At 68.7% G+C, this 17732-nt stretch overlaps 1 protein-coding gene across 1 annotated transcript; it reads left to right on the top strand.

The window, feature by feature from the left end:
* Nucleotides 1-67: 67 nt before the first annotated feature.
* Nucleotides 68-17719, top strand: CHLRE_12g533700v5 (uncharacterized protein). The gene is made up of 23 exons (XM_043068608.1): nucleotides 68-447; nucleotides 549-654; nucleotides 876-1097; nucleotides 1281-1340; nucleotides 1555-1680; nucleotides 1873-2023; nucleotides 2207-2415; nucleotides 2525-2991; nucleotides 3137-3233; nucleotides 3387-3465; nucleotides 3673-3700; nucleotides 3896-3991; nucleotides 4153-4381; nucleotides 4551-4641; nucleotides 4849-4899; nucleotides 5037-5104; nucleotides 5370-7524; nucleotides 7753-7847; nucleotides 8017-10561; nucleotides 10741-12177; nucleotides 12279-14734; nucleotides 14887-15765; nucleotides 15938-17719. Exons 3-23 carry the CDS (start codon nucleotides 888-890, stop codon nucleotides 17009-17011), a joined length of 12603 nt encoding a protein of 4200 aa, XP_042918703.1. The 5' UTR covers nucleotides 68-447; nucleotides 549-654; nucleotides 876-887; the 3' UTR covers nucleotides 17012-17719.
* The last annotated feature ends 13 nt before the right edge of the window (nucleotides 17720-17732 follow it).

The following is a 17732-nucleotide window of genomic DNA, read 5'->3' on the forward strand; positions in this document are numbered from 1 at the left end:
CAATGTCCCCTTGACCGAGAGTGACAGTATCACCATCATTGTAGTCTTGCCCTTCATGTTCACGGATGCACCAGAACTGTAAAGCGGAAAGCTCGTAATTGTTTGCAAAGCAAGCTTTGCCTTATGCAGCTGCATCCTGAGCATACGTGATACGCGATGGGGACTCATTAAAATGCAAGGAACACCTTGCAGGACTTTGGGGACGGAGGACCACCACCTGGCCGAGCTATCGGACTTGGAGTGTCGATGAGCAGTCGCGCTGTAGTATTGGCTGCTATCGTTGATGAGGAGCATACCGTTGGCCGCGCGTCCACGGTGGCGCGCGGCCGTGACGCCTGCCGTGACGCTCCTTCTGCCGCTGACGCTCCTTCTGCCGACTATCGCGCGCGCCAACTCCCCGTTTGTGGACAGCTGCTTGCAACAAGTGATGCCAAAACTGGTGTCTGGGTAAGGCGTTGTCGACGTGCACTCGGCGTCGTTAACCCCCACCCGGCCCCTCGTCCTTCGCCTTTACCGCGGAACCTCTGTCCGTCACCGTCCCCGCGCAGGTGCGAGTCCATCCACGCGCGCGGGCAAGGCCTCACCAACAGCAGCATACTGAGCCCCGTGACCTTGCTCGCGGCAATTAGCAGCTGCCTGGACTCAGGCGGTCAGGTGCGTCAGCAAGTTCTGTACTCTGGCCTCTAACATGCAGCCCGTGCTTGCAGCCTCAGTAGCAGCCAGGCCAGGCTAGGGCAGGGAAGGGAAGGGAAGAGAAGGAGGGCAGCAGGAGGTCGCAATACGGCAGGCTGATGCCGCTGATTCACAGCTGCACCTGCCGTTCAGCCTGGTTACCGGCCTGCCCCGCACAACCCAACTCAACCTGATCTACACAGGTGATATCGGTTATGGCCCCGAACCTGTCTATCGCCAGCTACGTGCGTGCGCTGAATTTTGTCCCAGCCGTTCCCAACGGCTATCCTGCGCCTAGCTTCGACATGACGCTCCTTCCGATCGCCGTGTGGGGCCGAACGCTGGCACAAAGCGCGGGTGTGCGACCAGCGCTGCTGGGGCTGGAAAACAACGCAACGATGCCACCGAGCTACGACGCGTGGATGGTGAGGTGGTGGAGCATGGACGAGCCAGCGGGGTCAGGGCAAGCAGCTGCATGACATGCATGATGGGGATGGAGCTCGCCGGAGCTCTGGTCAAGCTCTACGGCGTGATGGCTGCGGGCGGAAGCAGCCCGCTCTCAGTAGTGCGCCATTCTCACGCCTCATTCCTCTTCCTCTGATGCTCAGGTGGACCCGGTGGCTCTGGCGGACCTGTATGCGGCCGGTATGACACTGGACCTGAGCCAGGTGAGGCCAGCTCCTGCAGGACGCGAACGCAGGGGGCCCAGCTGGGGCGGGCGGGCTGTGAGCTAATGCCGATGTGGGCGTGGGACGGCGGGTCCTTGCAGGCACGGGCAGCCCGACCTCAACCGGTCAGGTCCAGCCTGGCCGAAGCGGAGTGAAGCTGCAGTCCAACCGCAACGTCTTACACTCATGGTCCGTGCCGCTCCGGCGGGTGCAGGTGGTTCTGGATCCGTTGTACAAGGACCAGATTGCGTTCCACCAGATCCACCAGCTCTTCCGCGGCAGCGTGGTAGTGGCGGAGGGCACCGTGTCATCGCTGCCGTTTGGCGGGCTCATCTACCAGGTGCGCGTCGTTGGTGCCGCTCTCCTTGTTGGATGGTCATCTGGCCTGCTTGACGTTGCGTGGCGCTTTGGGCCCGGGGGCTGTCGGCACGGACGGGGCCTTGGCCCTGCACAGCAGCTGCGACCAATCTGTGCCTGGCGCACCTGTACGCGCGCGCCGGCCTAACTACGGTGTTCATTCCTGCGCATACAGATGTACTACCGGCGGGACGTGTTGGCGCAGCACGGGCTGGACGTGCCGGCCACGTGGGATGAGTTCCTGGATGTGGCACGCATCGTCAACGGCACGGACATGAACGGAGACGGCGTGCCGGACTACGGCGTGTGCTTGCAGCGGCCTAGATGTGAGTGCGGTTTGGGGCCTGGAGAGTGGAGGCTACAGGACCGGGCTGTTTTTATTCTTTATGATGTTTATGTTTATGTTTATGTTTATGTTTATGTTATGGCTGGCGCGCGAGATTGTCGGCCGCATGGCCGAAGAACTGCCGTTGCCTTGCTGAGCTGGTTCTGCAACTGTTACTGTGTAGACTGCTTCAACGGATTCAACCTGGCCAGCATCTGGAGCAGCTTCGTGCAAAGCGGCGGCACGCGGCAGGGGGCCTTCTTCGATCCAGACACGATGGCACCGCTGACCAACAATTCCGCCTTCCAGACGGCCATGGAGTTGTGGGTGGCTCTTCGGGACTACGGGCCGCCAGACGAGTCCACCGCGCAATGCCTGCCCTTCAACATGCAGGTTTGTTGGGGACGGGGGCGACATGCGCGCGGAGCGGCTTCACTTCCATGCTTCTTTCTTGCCCAACTTCACTTAACACACTCCTCGTACCCCTTGCTCCCCCCGCCAGTTCGTGCGCGGGCGCTGCGCACTGACGCTGAGTTGGGGCTACCAGCTGAAGGCCAACACCTTCCTGCCCTTTTCCATGGTGCGCAACAAGGTCAGCGTGGCGCTGCTGCCCGGCAGCACGCACGTGCTGGACCGGCGCACGGGCGAGTTGGTGCTGTGCACCTCGCGCGCCGTGTGCCCATACGCCGCGGAGCTGCCCATCCCCGCCGACACCAACAGCACCAACAGCAGTAGCAGCAGCAAGAGCAGGGTGCGCTACATCCAGACTGGGGTAGACGAGACGGGCCGCCCAACGCGGCTGGTCAACCGCGCGCCGTACCTGGCGCTGGCCACGGTCTCCGCGGCCATCAACAGCCGCGCGTCGGTGGCGGCTCAGTCTCTGCTGTTGTCGGTGTTCGCGCATCTGTCCTCGCGCAACATGTCGTGGGATCTTGTGACTAGCCCCTTGACCGAGCTGGGTCCGTACAGGTGGGGCGTGCCGGGGCCCCTGAGGCTTGGGGCTTGCGATAAGTGTGTTAGAGGCGGAGGAGTGAGCAGCAGGTAGTGTTCAATGCGAGGGCAAGGGTCAGCAGGAGTACGCTCGGCATCAAAGTTGCGCGCCCGCTGGCTGCAGATACGAGCACTTTGACCCCGCCAACCTCGACATGTGGACCCAGCGCGGCTACCCGCGGGAGGTCATTGCGGAGTTTTTGCAGGTCATGAAAGCGCAGGTGCGTCTTGCGGGCGGGGTCCGGAGTCTTAAAGGCACACTGGATGGATATTACGGTATGCAATGAAGACACAATAGCGCCAGCTGGATCATAGCTGCTTGCGTCATCTTACGTCATCTTGCCAATCTGCCGCTGCTGTTTGATCATGTTCAGGTGGACAGCGAGAACGTTATGCTGGAGGTCCGCACCGCTGACGCCTACGCCTACCGCCGAATAATGGATGTCTATGCCAGTGGGTCTATGCCGTGGGCATGGCGTGTGGCCGGGTGTGCATGCCTGCGTGTGTGCCAGCGTGCGTGTGTGTGTCGCTCGTAAAAGCCAGCGTGCGTGTGTGTGTCCGGAATCCAGGCGTGCTGATTTGTCGGGTACCTTCATACTTACGGCAACGCCCGGGTCCTCCCCCAATCTCCTGCACCCAACTTGTTTGACCTCATCACAGCCCTTGTCAGCGAGAGAGCCATGGAAGCGTGAGTGGGCGTTGGGTGGCGGGGCGGGGCGGCCGTGCATGCGCGTGATTGGGTTCTTGCACAGAACGGGCCCGTTCGCGGCAGCCGGCCACCATCGCGGTAGCCTGTGTGCGTGCAAGTGGGTTCGCGCATGCGTTCTGCTTGTGCCCCTTCAGCCTGCTGCTGACAACGCCCTTCCCTTCCTTTGCCTTGCAGGCCCGCGGCGGTGGCGGCCATGTCCGCGGAGCTGCAGGGCATCTTTGGCCGCAGCAACCCCCGGTTCGACCTCATCCGCCACTTGTACCGCTACAGGTAGCACTTGCAGGCGACTGGGTCGGGCGCGGCGCGACTCCTCCCGACGGCGGGGTAACTGAGCACGGCATGTCGTAGTCTCACAAGCTCGCGCACTTAAACTGCAAGTCTCACTGCCGTAAGCACCCACCCGCATGCGCTTTGCTCTCCCCTATGTGCAGCATTGGCATCATAACGGAGGGCGGGACGCCGCCCAGTGGCGGCGGCGGCGGCTCCGGCGGCTCCGATGATAGTAATGTCAACGTCGTGGCCGTCACGGTGCCGGTGGTGCTGGTGGTGGCGGTGGTGGCGCTGGTGGCCGTGGCTGGGTACGCGGAGGTGCAGCGGCGCAAGCGGCGCGCGCGGCACTCCTTGCACAAGGGGCACCCAGGCGTGGGCGAAAACACCACGGTGCGTGCTGCCGCGCCCTGTGCCCTCCCACATGCCGCCTCCGTTGACGTCGCACTTATGGCGCCTCTCGCCGGCTTCCTACGCCTGAGATTAGCTATACATCAGCACGTGATCGCACGCCTGCTTTATAATCGATGGCTTTACAATTGATTCCGCTGTCCGCCTGCAGCTTATTGTGAGCGACGTGGAGGGTTCCACGGCCCTGTGGGAGATTATTGAGGCGAGCGTGATGGACACCGTCTTCGACCTGCACCACGACTGTGAGCGAGCGCCGCCGCTGCTGCTGCTGCTGCTGCTGGGACTTGGGGTTGAGCTTGGGCTGGCAGGGCGAATGGGGCGGCCCCACGCGGGCGCGGTCGGGGCAGGGTCGGGCAGAGTCGGGCAGGGTCGGGCAGGGTCGGGCATACGGATTTGTGCAATGGTACTAACGCATGCCTGTGCTGCCTGTGCCCAACCTCCTGACGCAGGCCTGCGGCGGACATCTGTTCGCTTCGGTGGCTACGAGTCCCAGACTGAGGGTGCGTCTACTGCTGGGGTTCAGGCTGGACATAACAAGCCGGGCAAGGAAAGACCGGGCGCTGCAGCTTCCTGGGGCAGCCGTCCATGCTCGCGCTTGAGTGGCTGGCACCAACCATTCCTTGGCGCCCGTCTGCAGGTGACTCGTTCATCATCGCGTTCCACCACCCCGACGACGCGCTGCAGTTCTCTCTGGCGGTGCAGCAGGTGCGTCGCTGGGAAGCCCCGCGGCTCTTATGCGCATGCGCGTAGTAGATTTACGGGGGACCCGGCACAGGGCGATGCCCGAGATGACGTGCCAGACCAAACCGCACACCCGGCCGCCATTGTGCCCGACCTCGGCGCCTCTTACCCTCGAAATAATTTAATCACCACTCCGTATTCGCTTTGGACGGCTGCCCCCTTTTGTCTTGTCCTGCTTTCCCGGTATCTTTGTTGGGCATGGTGTAATGGACCCGCCCCTCCTCCGCAGGCGCTGCTGGAGGAGCCGTGGCCGCGTGAGCTGCTGGAGCACGACAAGTGCCGGCCCGTGTGGCTGGCGCGCACGGCCGCCGAGGTGCCCCTGGAGCTTCCCTTCGAGCCGGCAGCCGGCACCTCGGGCCCCCCCGCCACAGCTGCACATCCAGTGGTGGTGCAGACGCCGCCGCAGCAGCCCCAGCAGCAGCAGCCCCAGCCCCAGCAGCAGCCGCACGCAAACGGGCACATCCCGAACCCGTCGCAGCGGGTGCAGTACGGCGGACACGGGCCGCGCAGCACCGGTGGCGGCAACGAGGGCATACCCTACACCGCCAGCCGCCTCGGCACGCCGAGCGCCGTAGAGGGCACAGCCGGACCGGCCACCGCCACGGCGGGCTCGGCCGTAAGCGGGTGGGCGACCGGAACCGGCGTGGGAAATGCTGGGGGCGGCTCAGGGCGAGCCTTGGTCGGGGGCAGCGGCCGTATGAATAGCCTACGGCGCATCCTGGCGTGGCAGGGCAGCAGCAAACGCCGCGTGCACAGCCTCAACGGCACGCCCGACGGCGCCGCCGGTGCCGGCAGCGCGGACGCGGCCATGGCGGCGGTGCTGGCGTCGCATGACGGCGGCGGCTGCGGCGCCAGCACCAGCGGCGCCGCCACTAGTGACGCCACACCGGGTGACATGTCCCCGCCCGGGACTGCATTAGATGGCCGGGGGACGCCGTCGCTGCTGCCCGCGTCGCGCATCCTGACCGTCGGCGACGCGCTGCGCGCGATGTGGCGGGAGGTGTCCGTCGCAAACGACCCTTGGGGCGGCAGCGGCAACGTTGCCAGCGGCGCCGCCATGCGTTGGCAGGGAATGAAGGCGGCTCTGTCGCTGCGTCTGCCGGCGGCGATACCTAACTCCATGTCGCGGCCGCGACAGTCGGCGTCAGGCATCTCGATCGGGGGGGCGGCGTCAGTCGGCAGTGGTCCGACCTCGCCGCCGCGTGCGGGGAGCCTGCAATCCGTGTCGCGAGACGGCTGGCACCTTGCCGGTGGCGGCAGCGGTGGCGGCGGCACCGGTAGCAGGCAGCGCATGGCTGCCGCAGCGGCGGGGCCTGTAGCAGAGGCACGGTTGCTTTCCACGAGCGGCGACGGCAGCAGCGACAGCGGTGGCGTGGGTGTCGACGGCGGTGCAGACGAGGACATTGCTGCGGCGGAGCTCGTCGGTATTACTATTGGAGGCGGCGAGGGCGAGAGCTCGGGGGAGGAAGGGGAGGAGGTGGTGGATGTGGTTGTGGATGCGGGTGCGGGCCACAGACGCACTGGAGAGCTTGGGGACAGGTCGGGGTCTCAGCGATCCTTGGCGCGGCGGGTGCAGTCGGAGAGCGCCAACAAGAGCCACTTGGCCCAGGTAGCGGGCTCCACGCTCCTCGTGCAACGCGCCCTGTCCGGCACCGCCGGAGCGGAGCTGCGCGCGCGCCGCCGTGCTGCTGCTGCGGCCGCCGCCGCAGCAGCCAGAATGGCGCCAGTTGCGGCAGTGGTGAACGTTGCAGACGTCGCAGGCAGCACCAGCGGCGGGGCCGTGGCGGCGACGGCCGCAGCCGCCTCGGGCTCCACCGCACACAGCGTGAGCCTCGCCAGGGCGTCGGCCGCCATGCTGGGGGCGGGCCACGCGACCGATGCCCCTGGCAACTCCACCCACTCCTTCAGCGGCTCGCGCCTTGGCAGCAAGACGTTTGGGCGCCGGCTGCTGTCTGCTCTCGTCGAGATGGCGTTCGGACCGGGCAGCGAACAAGGCGCCGCCAGTGGCGCCGGCGGGGCAACTGAGGACAGCTACGCTGAGGGCAACACCGGCGGCACCGCCGCACAGGATGCGCTGGATGCCAATGGCACTGCCGGCAGCAGCCGTCGCACAACACTGGGCAACCTGGCGGCACCGGCGGCCGCGCTGTCGGCGCCGCCTGCGCCTGCTGTGCCCCAAGCGATGGCCTCGGCTCCAGCCATCACTGTGGGTCGCGGCCCCAGCTCACGCGCGTTGCCGTACGCGCGCAGCATGGCTCGGAGCGAGGGCACGCCCTCGTACGGCGCGGGGCGCCTGGCGCCGGCCGGCAGCGTGGGCGTGGATGCGGCAGTGGTCAGCGCGGAGCAATGCACGCTGGTCCGGCGGGGCCTAGCGGTCCGCATTGGTAAGCTGTTACCGTAGTGGTGGACTGAGCGGGCGTCTGCCGGCTCGCCGTGTTGCCTTGCATGCAAAGGGCCGGGACCGGCTTCCCTCGCCGGCTGCACCGTGTGTCGCCATGCTTCAATGCGCCTATGCGCCCACCTCACCACTGCCTCTCTCTGTCTCTTGACTCTGTTGTAACTACGTCAAATCATGACCGGGGTCCCCCCCTCTGCTGCCCCCTACTCTGCAGGCATGCACACCGGCGTGCGTCATGCCACTGACCTGGTGTACAGCGACGTGGCCGCGAGGTGGAAGTACAGCGGAGAGGTGCTGGCAGCAGCGAAGGTGGGATGGGCGGGGGCGGGGGCTGGGCGGGGCGGGGCGGGGAGAGCGGCTGCCCTGCTTGACGAGGCCACGCAGCCTGACCAGGCAGACCTTGTAGCGACGACGTTTTTTTTGTCTTGATGGTGCACGCCTGACAACGTTCGCCCAATATGCCGGGTGTGCCCCGCAGGCGGTCTCCGACGCGGCCAACGGCTGCGAGATCTTGCTGTCCCGCACCACCCTGGACCGCCTAAGCCCCGAGCTGTTCACCCGCAAGGCCGTGTGCCTGCTGTACCTGGGCCGCCACGTGCTGCGCGGAGGCGACCCCGCAGCAGCAGCTGCCGCTGCCGCGGCGCCGGCGGGGCTGGCTGCCAGTGGCGCCGCCGCCGCCGGGGCCGCCGCCGGCGAGGGCCCGGCGCCGGCGCCGCTGGCGCCCGGGAGCGTGGCGGATTTGTACGGCGCGTACAACGCCCGCCTCATGGGGCGCATGGGGCTGTACCGCCCGCCTCGTACGGCCGTTTGCACGGGCCTGTCTTCGTTGGAGGCGCCGCTGGGGCGGGCGGCGTACGTGCTGCTGGTGTCGCCGGGGCTTTCGGCCATGGCGGCGCACAGCGACGGCTGCTCGGAGGTGGTGCTGGAGGCGCAGGCGGCGCTCGGGTCGATCGCTGCCGACCAGCTGCAGGCCTGCAGCGGGGTGCCGGCGGCGCCAGGCGCCGGCCTGGGCGGGGGCGGCGGCGCAGGTGGTGGCGGCGGCATGGGGGGCGGTGGCGGCGCGGAGATGCTTGCCGGTGCAAACTCGGCTGGCGTGGTGGGCGGCGGCGCCGCCGGCACGGTGGTGGGCGTTTTCTCGAACCCGTACCAGGGCATCCTGTTTGCGCTGCAGGCGCAGGAGGACCTTCTGAACCACCCCTGGAGCAGTGACCTGCTGACGCATGAGCAGTTCGAGGAAATTGCCATGCCGGCGGCCGCGGCGGCGGCGATCATGGGCGATGCGTCGCCGCAGAAGCCCGCGGTGGCGACGAGTCCGCAGCAGGGGCAGGCGCCGCTGTCCCCGCGCGGCCCGGGCTCGGCCGCAGCCAGCGGCTTCGCCACTGAGCCGCACAGCCTTGGGAGCGCCTTGGGCGTGGGCATCGGCGGCAGGTGGCAGAGCAGTGGCATGCGCCGCTCGCAGACGGGTGTCGCGCATTCCACGGATGGCGAGGCCTCGTTGGCGGCCGAGCCGCCGCGTGACGGCCGCAGCTCGGCACAGACGCCGCGCGGATTGCGGCTGACGCCATCGCGCAGCAAACTCTTTGGCCTTCTTGGCATCTCAAGCGCCGGGGGTGGCGGCGGAGGGTCGCCCGCAACGCCACTGGTGCAAACCGACGGCGGCGACGGCCGCTTCAGCAGGAGGCAGCGGTCGCCGGCGGAGTCATTCGATGGAGGCAACGCAGCCGCCGCAGCCGTCGGCGCCATGACGTCGCCGGGCACGGCGTTGCTCGCACAGCCAGCGCCGCCCAGTAGCGCAGGGCCGGTGCTATCGACTGCGCCGGCACCGATGCCGCCTGTGTCAGAGGGCTCCACAGCCGACGCAGTGTCAACGCCTCACGCGGTCCAATACCGGCAGCCTGGGACGCCCACGGCGGCCGCTGAGGCGGCGGCCGCTGCCGCCGGCTTCGCCCGGGCCAGCGCGCCCGGCGACATGTCGCCCCGTGCAGACCCTCAGGCGCCGTTGGCGGCGCTGGCACCACCCGCTCACTCCAGCAGCTCCTTTGTCGCCACCGTGGCGGCAGCCACAAGCGGCGACGCGGCCTCCACCGGTGGCCGCCTGCACGCCTACGCCCCGCACCTGCAGCCCATGTCGCGCACCCCGTCGCGGCTGCAGTCCGCGGCAACGGGTGCTATGGCTGCGGCAGCGGCAACGGGCGCCGCCTCCTCGTCTCTCATCCCGCTGACGACTGCTGCCGCTGCGCCTGCGGCGCCCCCGTGCGTGCCGTCTGGTAGCGCCCGGTCTCCGCTGTCGTTCACCACTGCTACCGCCGGGCCGAGCACTGGCGACGGCCAGCACGCGCTAGAGGTCACTGAGCGGACGTGGGCTGCCGCCAACACAATCACAGACTCATGGGCGGCGGCAGCGCCCCGGACAGGCTCCCACACGGCCACCATCAGCGCCACCACCGCACATCCGGCAGGCTCACTCAGCACCACGGGTCCCGCACCGCTGCTGGTGGGTGCATGGGAGGTGGCACCCCGCCCCGGTGACTTCGTCGGCGTGGTCGGTGGTGGCTGCGCTTCTGCAGAGGTTATGGAGCCGGCGCATAGGCTTGCATTGGCGCCCATTCCCGAGCCGCAGCAAATGCCTTCGGCGGAAACCCAGCCTGGCGCCTCCATCCCAAGCACCCTGCCAATGGCCGACGAGGCGGTTGCGGCGCCAGAGCTGGGTGCGCAGGCGCCGGCAGCCTTGTTCGCCTCAGCGTGGCCCCAGTCCGCTGCGGCCCAGCTGCCGCCGCTCTCAGAGCATTCCCCGCTGCCCAACACCAGGCCAGGCAGCACTGCCTTTGACGCGGCCTCCATCGTGGGTGCAAGCGTCCCCGCGGCTCCCAACACAGCGCACGGCACCGCCTCAGCTCCTGCAGCGGCAGTGGCCATGGACGGCGACGTTGGCGGTGGCGGGTCGCTGGTATTATTTCGCGGGCCGCGCATCAAGGCGGCTGTCACGTACGGGGTGTTCAAGGCATTCCTGGATCCCGTGTCAGGTGCGTGCGCGCTTTACTGCGGCCCAGCCCCGTGGACCGGCCAGAGGCGGTGTTGCGCAGAGCCCTGTGCGCCCCGTGCCGCAAGACAGCCGCCTGCCCAAACCATGCACATACATACATGCTTCTGGTTTCATGTGTCAACACGTGCTATGTCCTTGTAACCCCGCCACATGCCGCAGGCCGGATCCGGTATGACGGCAAGCCGGCGGCGCAGGCGTCCAAGATTGTGTCCTACGCCGCGGTAGGCATGGTGGTGGCCTCCGTGGAGGCTGTGGACGCCGGCCATGCCGATAAGCAGGAGATGCTGGTGAACCCCATGCCGGACGGCGCCAGCCACGGCCTCGGCCTGGGGCCACACTCCTACTACGGCGCCGCCACGCCGCGCGCAAACATGGTCAGCACCAGCGGGCTGCTCGCTCCCGGCTATTCGGACGCTGGCAGCGGCGCTCTTGGCGGCAGCGGCGCTCTTGGCGGCAGCGGCGCTGCGGCGGCTGCGGCTGCTGCCGCCTTGGGCCCCTCGTCCATCCACAGCCCGCTCAGCCCGCGCGATCGTGGCCAATCCGCCTCGCTTAGGCTTCCCGCCATTGACGCAAACGCGGCGGCTGCGTCCGCGGCGGCGGCGGCGGTGGCGGCTCAGTATGAGGCGTCTGGGCGGGCCTGCGACGACCCAGAGGGCCCGAATGCAGCCGTGGCGGCGGCCGCAGCTGCGGCCGCGGCCGCACTGCTCAACCTGGCACCTGACGGCGGCGGCGTCCTTGCCCGCTCGCGCAGTGTTTCCCTGGACGTTGCCGGCATTCGGCGAGGCCTCGGCCTGGGCGGATCGGTCAACGGCGGCAGTGCGGCCTCAGCCGCTGCGGCTGCGGCTGCAGCGGCCACATCCGTGACCACGGACGCCGCCAGCATGACGCGCTCGGACTCGATTGCCGCTCTGGCAGCACTGCTGAGCCCCACTGGCAGCACCAGCCGCCCGCACCAGCACCAGCAGCACAGACAGCACCAGTACCACCAGCACCACCACTACCAGAGCCCCTACCCGCACCCGCAACCCTATCACACCCACGCGTCCGCGGCGCCGCGCCCTGTCTCGGACCTCGAGATTGATCCCGACTACCGTAGCAGCAACAGCGAGCCCGTGGCTCCCGAGGGCCGGCTCATCATTGGCACCTCGGCCGCCGCGGCAGCGGCGGCAGCTGCCGCCGGCAGCAACGGCAGCGGCGCCGTCCGCGGCGGCTCTGCATCTGGCGAATCCACGCCCCACTCCGGCCCCAGCATCAGCTTTCAGTACGCAGCGTCGCTGGCTGCCAGTGCGCTTGCTGGCGAGCGCGCTGCCAGCGGGGCGCAGCAGGCTGCAGCGCGGCGCGTTGCAGCGGCGGGCGCGGGAGCTGGCGGCAGCGGCGCGGGCGCAGGTAGCGGCGGCGGTGCAGGCGCCGGCAGCGGCTCTGGAAGCATCAGCGTGGGCGGCCTTGTCGCCGCCGCTGGCCTGTCGCCGCTCGCTAAGCCGGACTCGCGCCAGGTGTCACGCAGCGCGATGCGTACCATGTCAAACCTGAATCCGGACAGCCGGCAGGCGTCGCGTACCGGTCTACAACGGCCCAGCAGCATTCTCGCTGTCGCTGGTGAGCAACCCAACCTCCTCTCACTTTTCCCCACAGCCTCTTGGCATCCATGCAGAGCATCACGTCTCACTTGGTGCCCCACTGCCCCTCCTCAATAACAGGGACTGCAGCCGTGCCGGCGCGCTCCCCGGAGGGCAGCCACCGCGGAGCCCCGCGGCCAACCTCTGTCGCTGGCACCGCAGCGCCTGTGCTGGCTGCGGCGGTTGGCGCGATGCCCGTCCTGCCGTCGCCGCGCCAGCGCCAGCCGCTGCTGAGCGACACAGAGGGTGACAGTGATGACGCGCCTGCGGGCGGGCAGCTGCTGGCTGCGGGTCTCGAGCGCGCCGCTGGCGGCGGCGTGCGGGCCGGCGAGGGCGAGGGCGAGGGTGCTGCGGCAGAGCCCGCCACGTTTGTGACCACATCACCGCTGGCTGTCGTCTCTGCAGCTGCGGTCGTAGCTGCGGTTGCAGGCGCCGGCTCGGCGGGCAGTCTCTCGGGCCGCCCCCCGCGACCGCGCGGCGCTCCGGCGCTGTCGGTCCCCGACAGTGACGAGGTGCCGCACGCCGCAGCGGCGGCAGCCGCGCCTCCAGCGGCAGCGCCTGCGGCGGTGGCGGCGGCAGCCACGATGGCGGGCGTGGCGGCTGCGCTCGCTACGTTGCCGCCCGAGCCTTCACGCATGGACCCGACACACGTGGGCCTATTGGAGTCAGGGGCCGACCTGGAGGCAATGCTGCCGCCTCCGCCGGACCTGCAGTCGCCGGCGTATGCATCGCGGTCCATGGTCAACAACGGCACTGCCTCGCCGGCGACGGCCTCGCCGGAGCCGCCACAGCCTCAGCTGCAGCCGCAGGGGCGGTCGGTCCGGGGTCTGCATGAGGCAGCGTCAGCCGCCTTGTTGCCGCCGGAACCGTCACAACCTGCCGCGCTGACGTCAGCGAGCCCGCAGCCGGCGGACGCAGCGCTCCTGCACCACGGCCTCCGCTCCTCCTCGTTGGGCGCGGCGTCCGCGGCCGCCAATGCTGTCGCAGCCGCGGGCACGACTGCTGCCGGCAGCTTGAGTGCGGTGCCGCAGGACCCTGCACGGTGGCCGCCCAGCCGCGGCAGCAACATGCCAGCCGCGGCCGGCCCGTCCCGCCTGAAACGAAATGCGTCCGCGTCTAGTGCCGCCATGGTCCGCGGCGGCGGCAGCCTGCTGCCGGTGGCGCTGCGTCAAGCCAGTGAGCGCATGGTGCGGCCGGGCGGGGCCGGCGCTGTTGCTGCGCCAGCATCCGACGTGCTAGCGGCACCCATACTGCCCACGCTTGGCGAGGTGCCTGGCGACGCCGAAGCAGCGCCGGCCATGCGAGCGCTGGCGCCAGAGGTGCTGTTAGGGGCGGCGGCGGCGGCGGGCGCGATGTGGCCGCCGCCGGCAGGCATGTCTGTCTCCGCTTTGGCGGCACCACACGGGGGCGCACGGACCGAAGGAAGCTTGATTGCATTTGCGGCAAGTGGCGCCGGCGACTCGAACGGTGGCGACGTCAGCGGCACGGGCACAGGGACCACGGGTGGTGGCGAGAGCGAGTCGCAGCTGGCTGGGGCAGCGGCAGTGCCGGCTCTTGGCCGTGTGCAGGTGGGCTCGCCGAGGCGCACGGGCAGCATGGGCAGCGGCGTCAACGTCAGCCGCAACCGAACGGTGCGAGCGGTCTCGCATCAGAACCCGCATAGCACGGATACGCAGAGCGTCGCCGGCGCCCGGCTGAACCGGCCTAGCGCGGGTGAGGGCGGAATGCCTGCCTCGGCGGCGCCAGCTCAACTGGTGGGCAGCAGCGGCTGGTCAGGCGCGGCGAGTGCGGCGGCGTCGCAAGCGGGCGGCGGCTGGGCCTCACAGCCGGCATCGCGTGCCGCGTCCCGGGCAGCTAGCCGCAAAGCATTGCGCAGCGGCGCCGCTGGCATGGTTGCGGCTGCCGCCGCGCCTGTTGTCCGCAGCGGCGCCATGCCGGCAGCACTGGTGAGTGCGCCGCCCATCGGCGGGATGGCGGCCGCACGCCGCACAGGTGTTGTCGGCGCGGCGGCGGCGGTCCCATGGAATGCTCAGCAGCAACAGCAGCTGTCGGGCGCTGCAACAGGCGGCGTGTCTTGGCGCACAAACTCCTTCGCGGTCACTGCGGCCCCCGCCGCACAGCACTCCGGCAGCCACGCAAATCTGGCCCTTCCGCCGGCGTTCTCCGGCCCTGCCCTGTACGGAACCGCATCGGGCCGTGCATTCCCGCTCTACCAGCCGCAGGCGCCGCCGCACCAGCCGCCGCAGATGCACTCCTCGCAACGCCTGGCATATGCCGTCAGCCCTGCAGCCGCCGCAACGACGGCGGCCCCCGGGCTGATGGCGGCCGGCGCCATCTCAGCCGCCGGGCCGCTTTCTGGATCCAGCGTCGGGCTGTGGCCGTACCCGGTGCCTGCGGCGGCGATGCTTGCTGCGGGCGGCGGCATCGCTGCATCCATCGGCACCGGCGGCGGAGGCGGAGTTGGGGCGCAGTGGCATCCGGATGCGACGCCGTCGGTGCGGCTTTCACATCAATTGGAGGCCGTGGGCATGGACGAGGTGCGAGCACGTCTTGTGTTGTTGCATGGGCTCACTGCCGGGCTTTGAGCATTGAGGACGTTGTGATTCTTGACCTGCCCCTCCCCAGGCTGCCTGGCCTTGTATGACCCCCACTCCTTCCCCCCACGGCCACCAACACACGTGACACGCAGGTGACCATGATTCCTGTGGCGCTGCGGAAGCGCGCCAACTCCCAGCCACTGGTGGTGTACCTCTGCCGCTTCGCCAGCGGGCAGCGCGCCGCCGAGGTGCAGCAGCGCTTGGTCAGCATGGGGCGGGGCGACCCCACCGCCGCGGCCGCCGCCGCCGCCACCGCAGCCGCGAATGCGGCCGCAGCGCGCAGGACCGCCACCGCTGCGGCCATTCAAGCGGCAGCCGCGAACGCCGCTGGGGACAACGCGGGCGGCCCTGGGGCTCTGGGCTCGGACGCAGCGGATGCAATGCTGGGGCCCATGTCGGCAGCCCAGGCGTACCTGCCACCCATGGCCTCACCGCTGCCACACACCGCCGGCGAGCGCACAGGCGAGCGCAGCAAGCTCTCAGCCAGCGTGGCGGCACTCTTCTCAGGCGGCGGCGCGGGCGGCGCCGGCGCCGGCGGCCTGCGCTCTTTGCACAGCCGCATGCCGGTGGCGAGCTCCACTGCCGACGGCGGCGGCCGCGGGCCGCCGGCGTCCATGTTCCCGCGCCGCGCCAGCCTCACCAGCCGCATCACAGGCCAGCCCCTGCCCTCAGACCTGGGCCGCCGCAGCGCAAGCGTCGCTGGCATGATTCAAACCGAGGGTGGCGCCGCTGCCAAGGCCGCTGTTACAGCCCCCGGGATCGAGCTGCTGCCCCTGGCGCAACTCACCGCCGCTGCTGTAGCACAGGCGGTGGGGGCGGCGGCGGTTGTAGGCACCTCTGGCGCCCCCAGCCGCAGCGGTGGCGGCTTCATGCGGCGCTTCAGGAGGGCGAGCCTGGACATGTCGCAGCAGCCGGTCAAGAAGCGGCACGGCCGCAGCACGGCCTACGGGGCTGTGGAGTCGGTGGGCGAGGTGAGCCGCGTGCTGTTTAGTGTGTTTGGGAGTGAGCGTGAAGCGCGTGAGGGAGTGAGCGGCGTCTGTGGGCCAAGCTTCGCGTTAGCAAGCACAAAAGACCCTGGCTCATTCCTGGTTGCCCTGATCTTGCGTGTAACGCGCTGCCCGGGATGCCAACCAAAACACACAGGCCCGGACCATGAGCGTGAAGCGCGTGCAGCGCAGCACTGCCGGCGGCATAAGCGGGCCGTTGCACATGCTGCTGCCGCCCGCCATGCGCGGCGCAGGCGCAGGCGGCGCCGTCTCGGCTGCCCTGCCTCAGCTACCCTACTACTTCGGCGCCGCTGTCGCGCCACAAGCCGCGTCGTCGCACTACGCGCATTCGTCCTACAGCACCAGCGGCATGCTTTGCCACGGCGCCGGGGCCCCGGCGTTGGGGCCGCTGACGGGGGCGTCGCTGCCGGCCAGCTCGGTGGCGGTGGCGGTGGGCCCTGACGCCGCCGGCCCTACCCACGCGGTCCACGTGGTTCGCTCGCTGGCGCCGTGGGTGCCAATGTGCAGCCACGGTGGCAGCATGCCGGACGAAACCACCGGCTCCGCCGTGTATAGCCACCCCGGCGCCGCCGCCAGCGGCTCACTGGCCCTGTCCGCCGCCACGGCAACCACTGGTGGCGCCGGCGCCGGCAGTGTGGGCGGAACCGGCGGCAGCGCGGTGTCGCTGGCGGGCTACGCCTCTAGCACGCAGCACTCGGACTCGGCTGTACCGGGCTCGGGCGGCGCCATCGCGGCGGCGCAGGCGGCTACGGCCGCAGGAGGCGGTCCGGCTGTGGGTGGCGGCAGCGCCGCGGCCTTGGGCACCGGCGGCGCGTCGCTGTCGTCGCAGCAACTCATCGTGTTGGGCCTGGCGAGCGGCAGCAACGCGGTGCTGCCGTCATTGGGCGGCGGCATGGGCAGCGGAGCTGCTCCAGTGGTTGGTGGTATGGCAGCGGGTGCGGCGTCTGATGCTGACACGGCAGGGGCGGCAGCGGCTGCTGGCGGTAGCGGTGGCGGCGGCCCGCTTCACCCGGGCGCGTCCTCGCGGCACATGCAGCTGCCGTGGCAGGAGCACGGCAGCCTGGGCCCCGCCGGCGGTGGTGGTGCGGCGGCGGGCATGTACATGCTGCTGCCGGGCGCCGGCATCAGGACCACGGGCGCCCGCGTTCCGCCGCAGATGAGCATGATGACGACTCCAACGGTTGAAGAGCACGAAGAATGCCTCGACTAATCGACTGATACTGGCAAGAGGAAGTGGGCCAGGCTTGGAGTCTTGAGGCAATCTGGATGGACGGACTGAAACAAGATTGGGGAACGACAGCCGGTCATTCTTCCTGCATACACCCATGCATCGCATATTGTTATGTCGTCTTGCACACAAGATGTCGCATCGTATCGCACCCGCGTGCGCTTCAGAAGCATGCAGCCTGCATGCACATCTTCGCATCATGCCTCGGTTGACTACTTCGCAGTATGGTCACGGACGTTCAGGGTGTTGAGCATTTGGCTGTGGCATGATTTTCTAGCCAGGCTGTGCGTACCTATGCTTGCGTTGGCATACTGAACCGCGCAAGGTGAACACAACTATAGTGCATGTGCACAATGGGGACGCAAGCATGATGTTGATAGTGCATGTTTGGCTGTTATGTTGCATGGCGCTGTCCTGGGAGCACCAGCAGCAGCAGGGGGCCGGGTGATTATGTGGGGCGCGGTGTATGGTGGCGGCATCCTGTATGCTTGAGAGCCGTCTCACCCCGGTCAGTGCACGTGCTTGAGCGCTGTGCCGCAGTAGGGTGCCAGTACTTTGGGGCGATTGGGACAGGGTAGGATGAGCGGCCGTGTATCGGTAGCGTTGTGAGGTGTGGAAGAGATCACCGCACTGCCGCTGGGACCGGCACGAGCATCAAAGGGGAGACCAATGATCATGTTTAAAGACCAAAATCTTGACATGG

Source organism: Chlamydomonas reinhardtii, chromosome 12, assembly GCF_000002595.2.
Source record: "Chlamydomonas reinhardtii strain CC-503 cw92 mt+ chromosome 12, whole genome shotgun sequence".
In the NCBI taxonomy this organism is placed as follows: domain Eukaryota; kingdom Viridiplantae; phylum Chlorophyta; class Chlorophyceae; order Chlamydomonadales; family Chlamydomonadaceae; genus Chlamydomonas; species Chlamydomonas reinhardtii.

Excerpts from the sequence above, each read along its gene's own strand:
- CHLRE_12g533700v5 (XM_043068608.1), top strand. The coding sequence starts at position 888 with ATGGCCCCGAACCTGTCTATCGCCAGCTACGTGCGTGCGCTGAATTTT. Across the intron at positions 4,900-5,036 it reads CTACGAGTCCCAGACTGAGG|GTGACTCGTTCATCATCGCG; the intron begins GTGCGTCTACTG and ends GCCCGTCTGCAG. Across the intron at positions 7,848-8,016 it reads AGGTGCTGGCAGCAGCGAAG|GCGGTCTCCGACGCGGCCAA; the intron begins GTGGGATGGGCG and ends TGTGCCCCGCAG.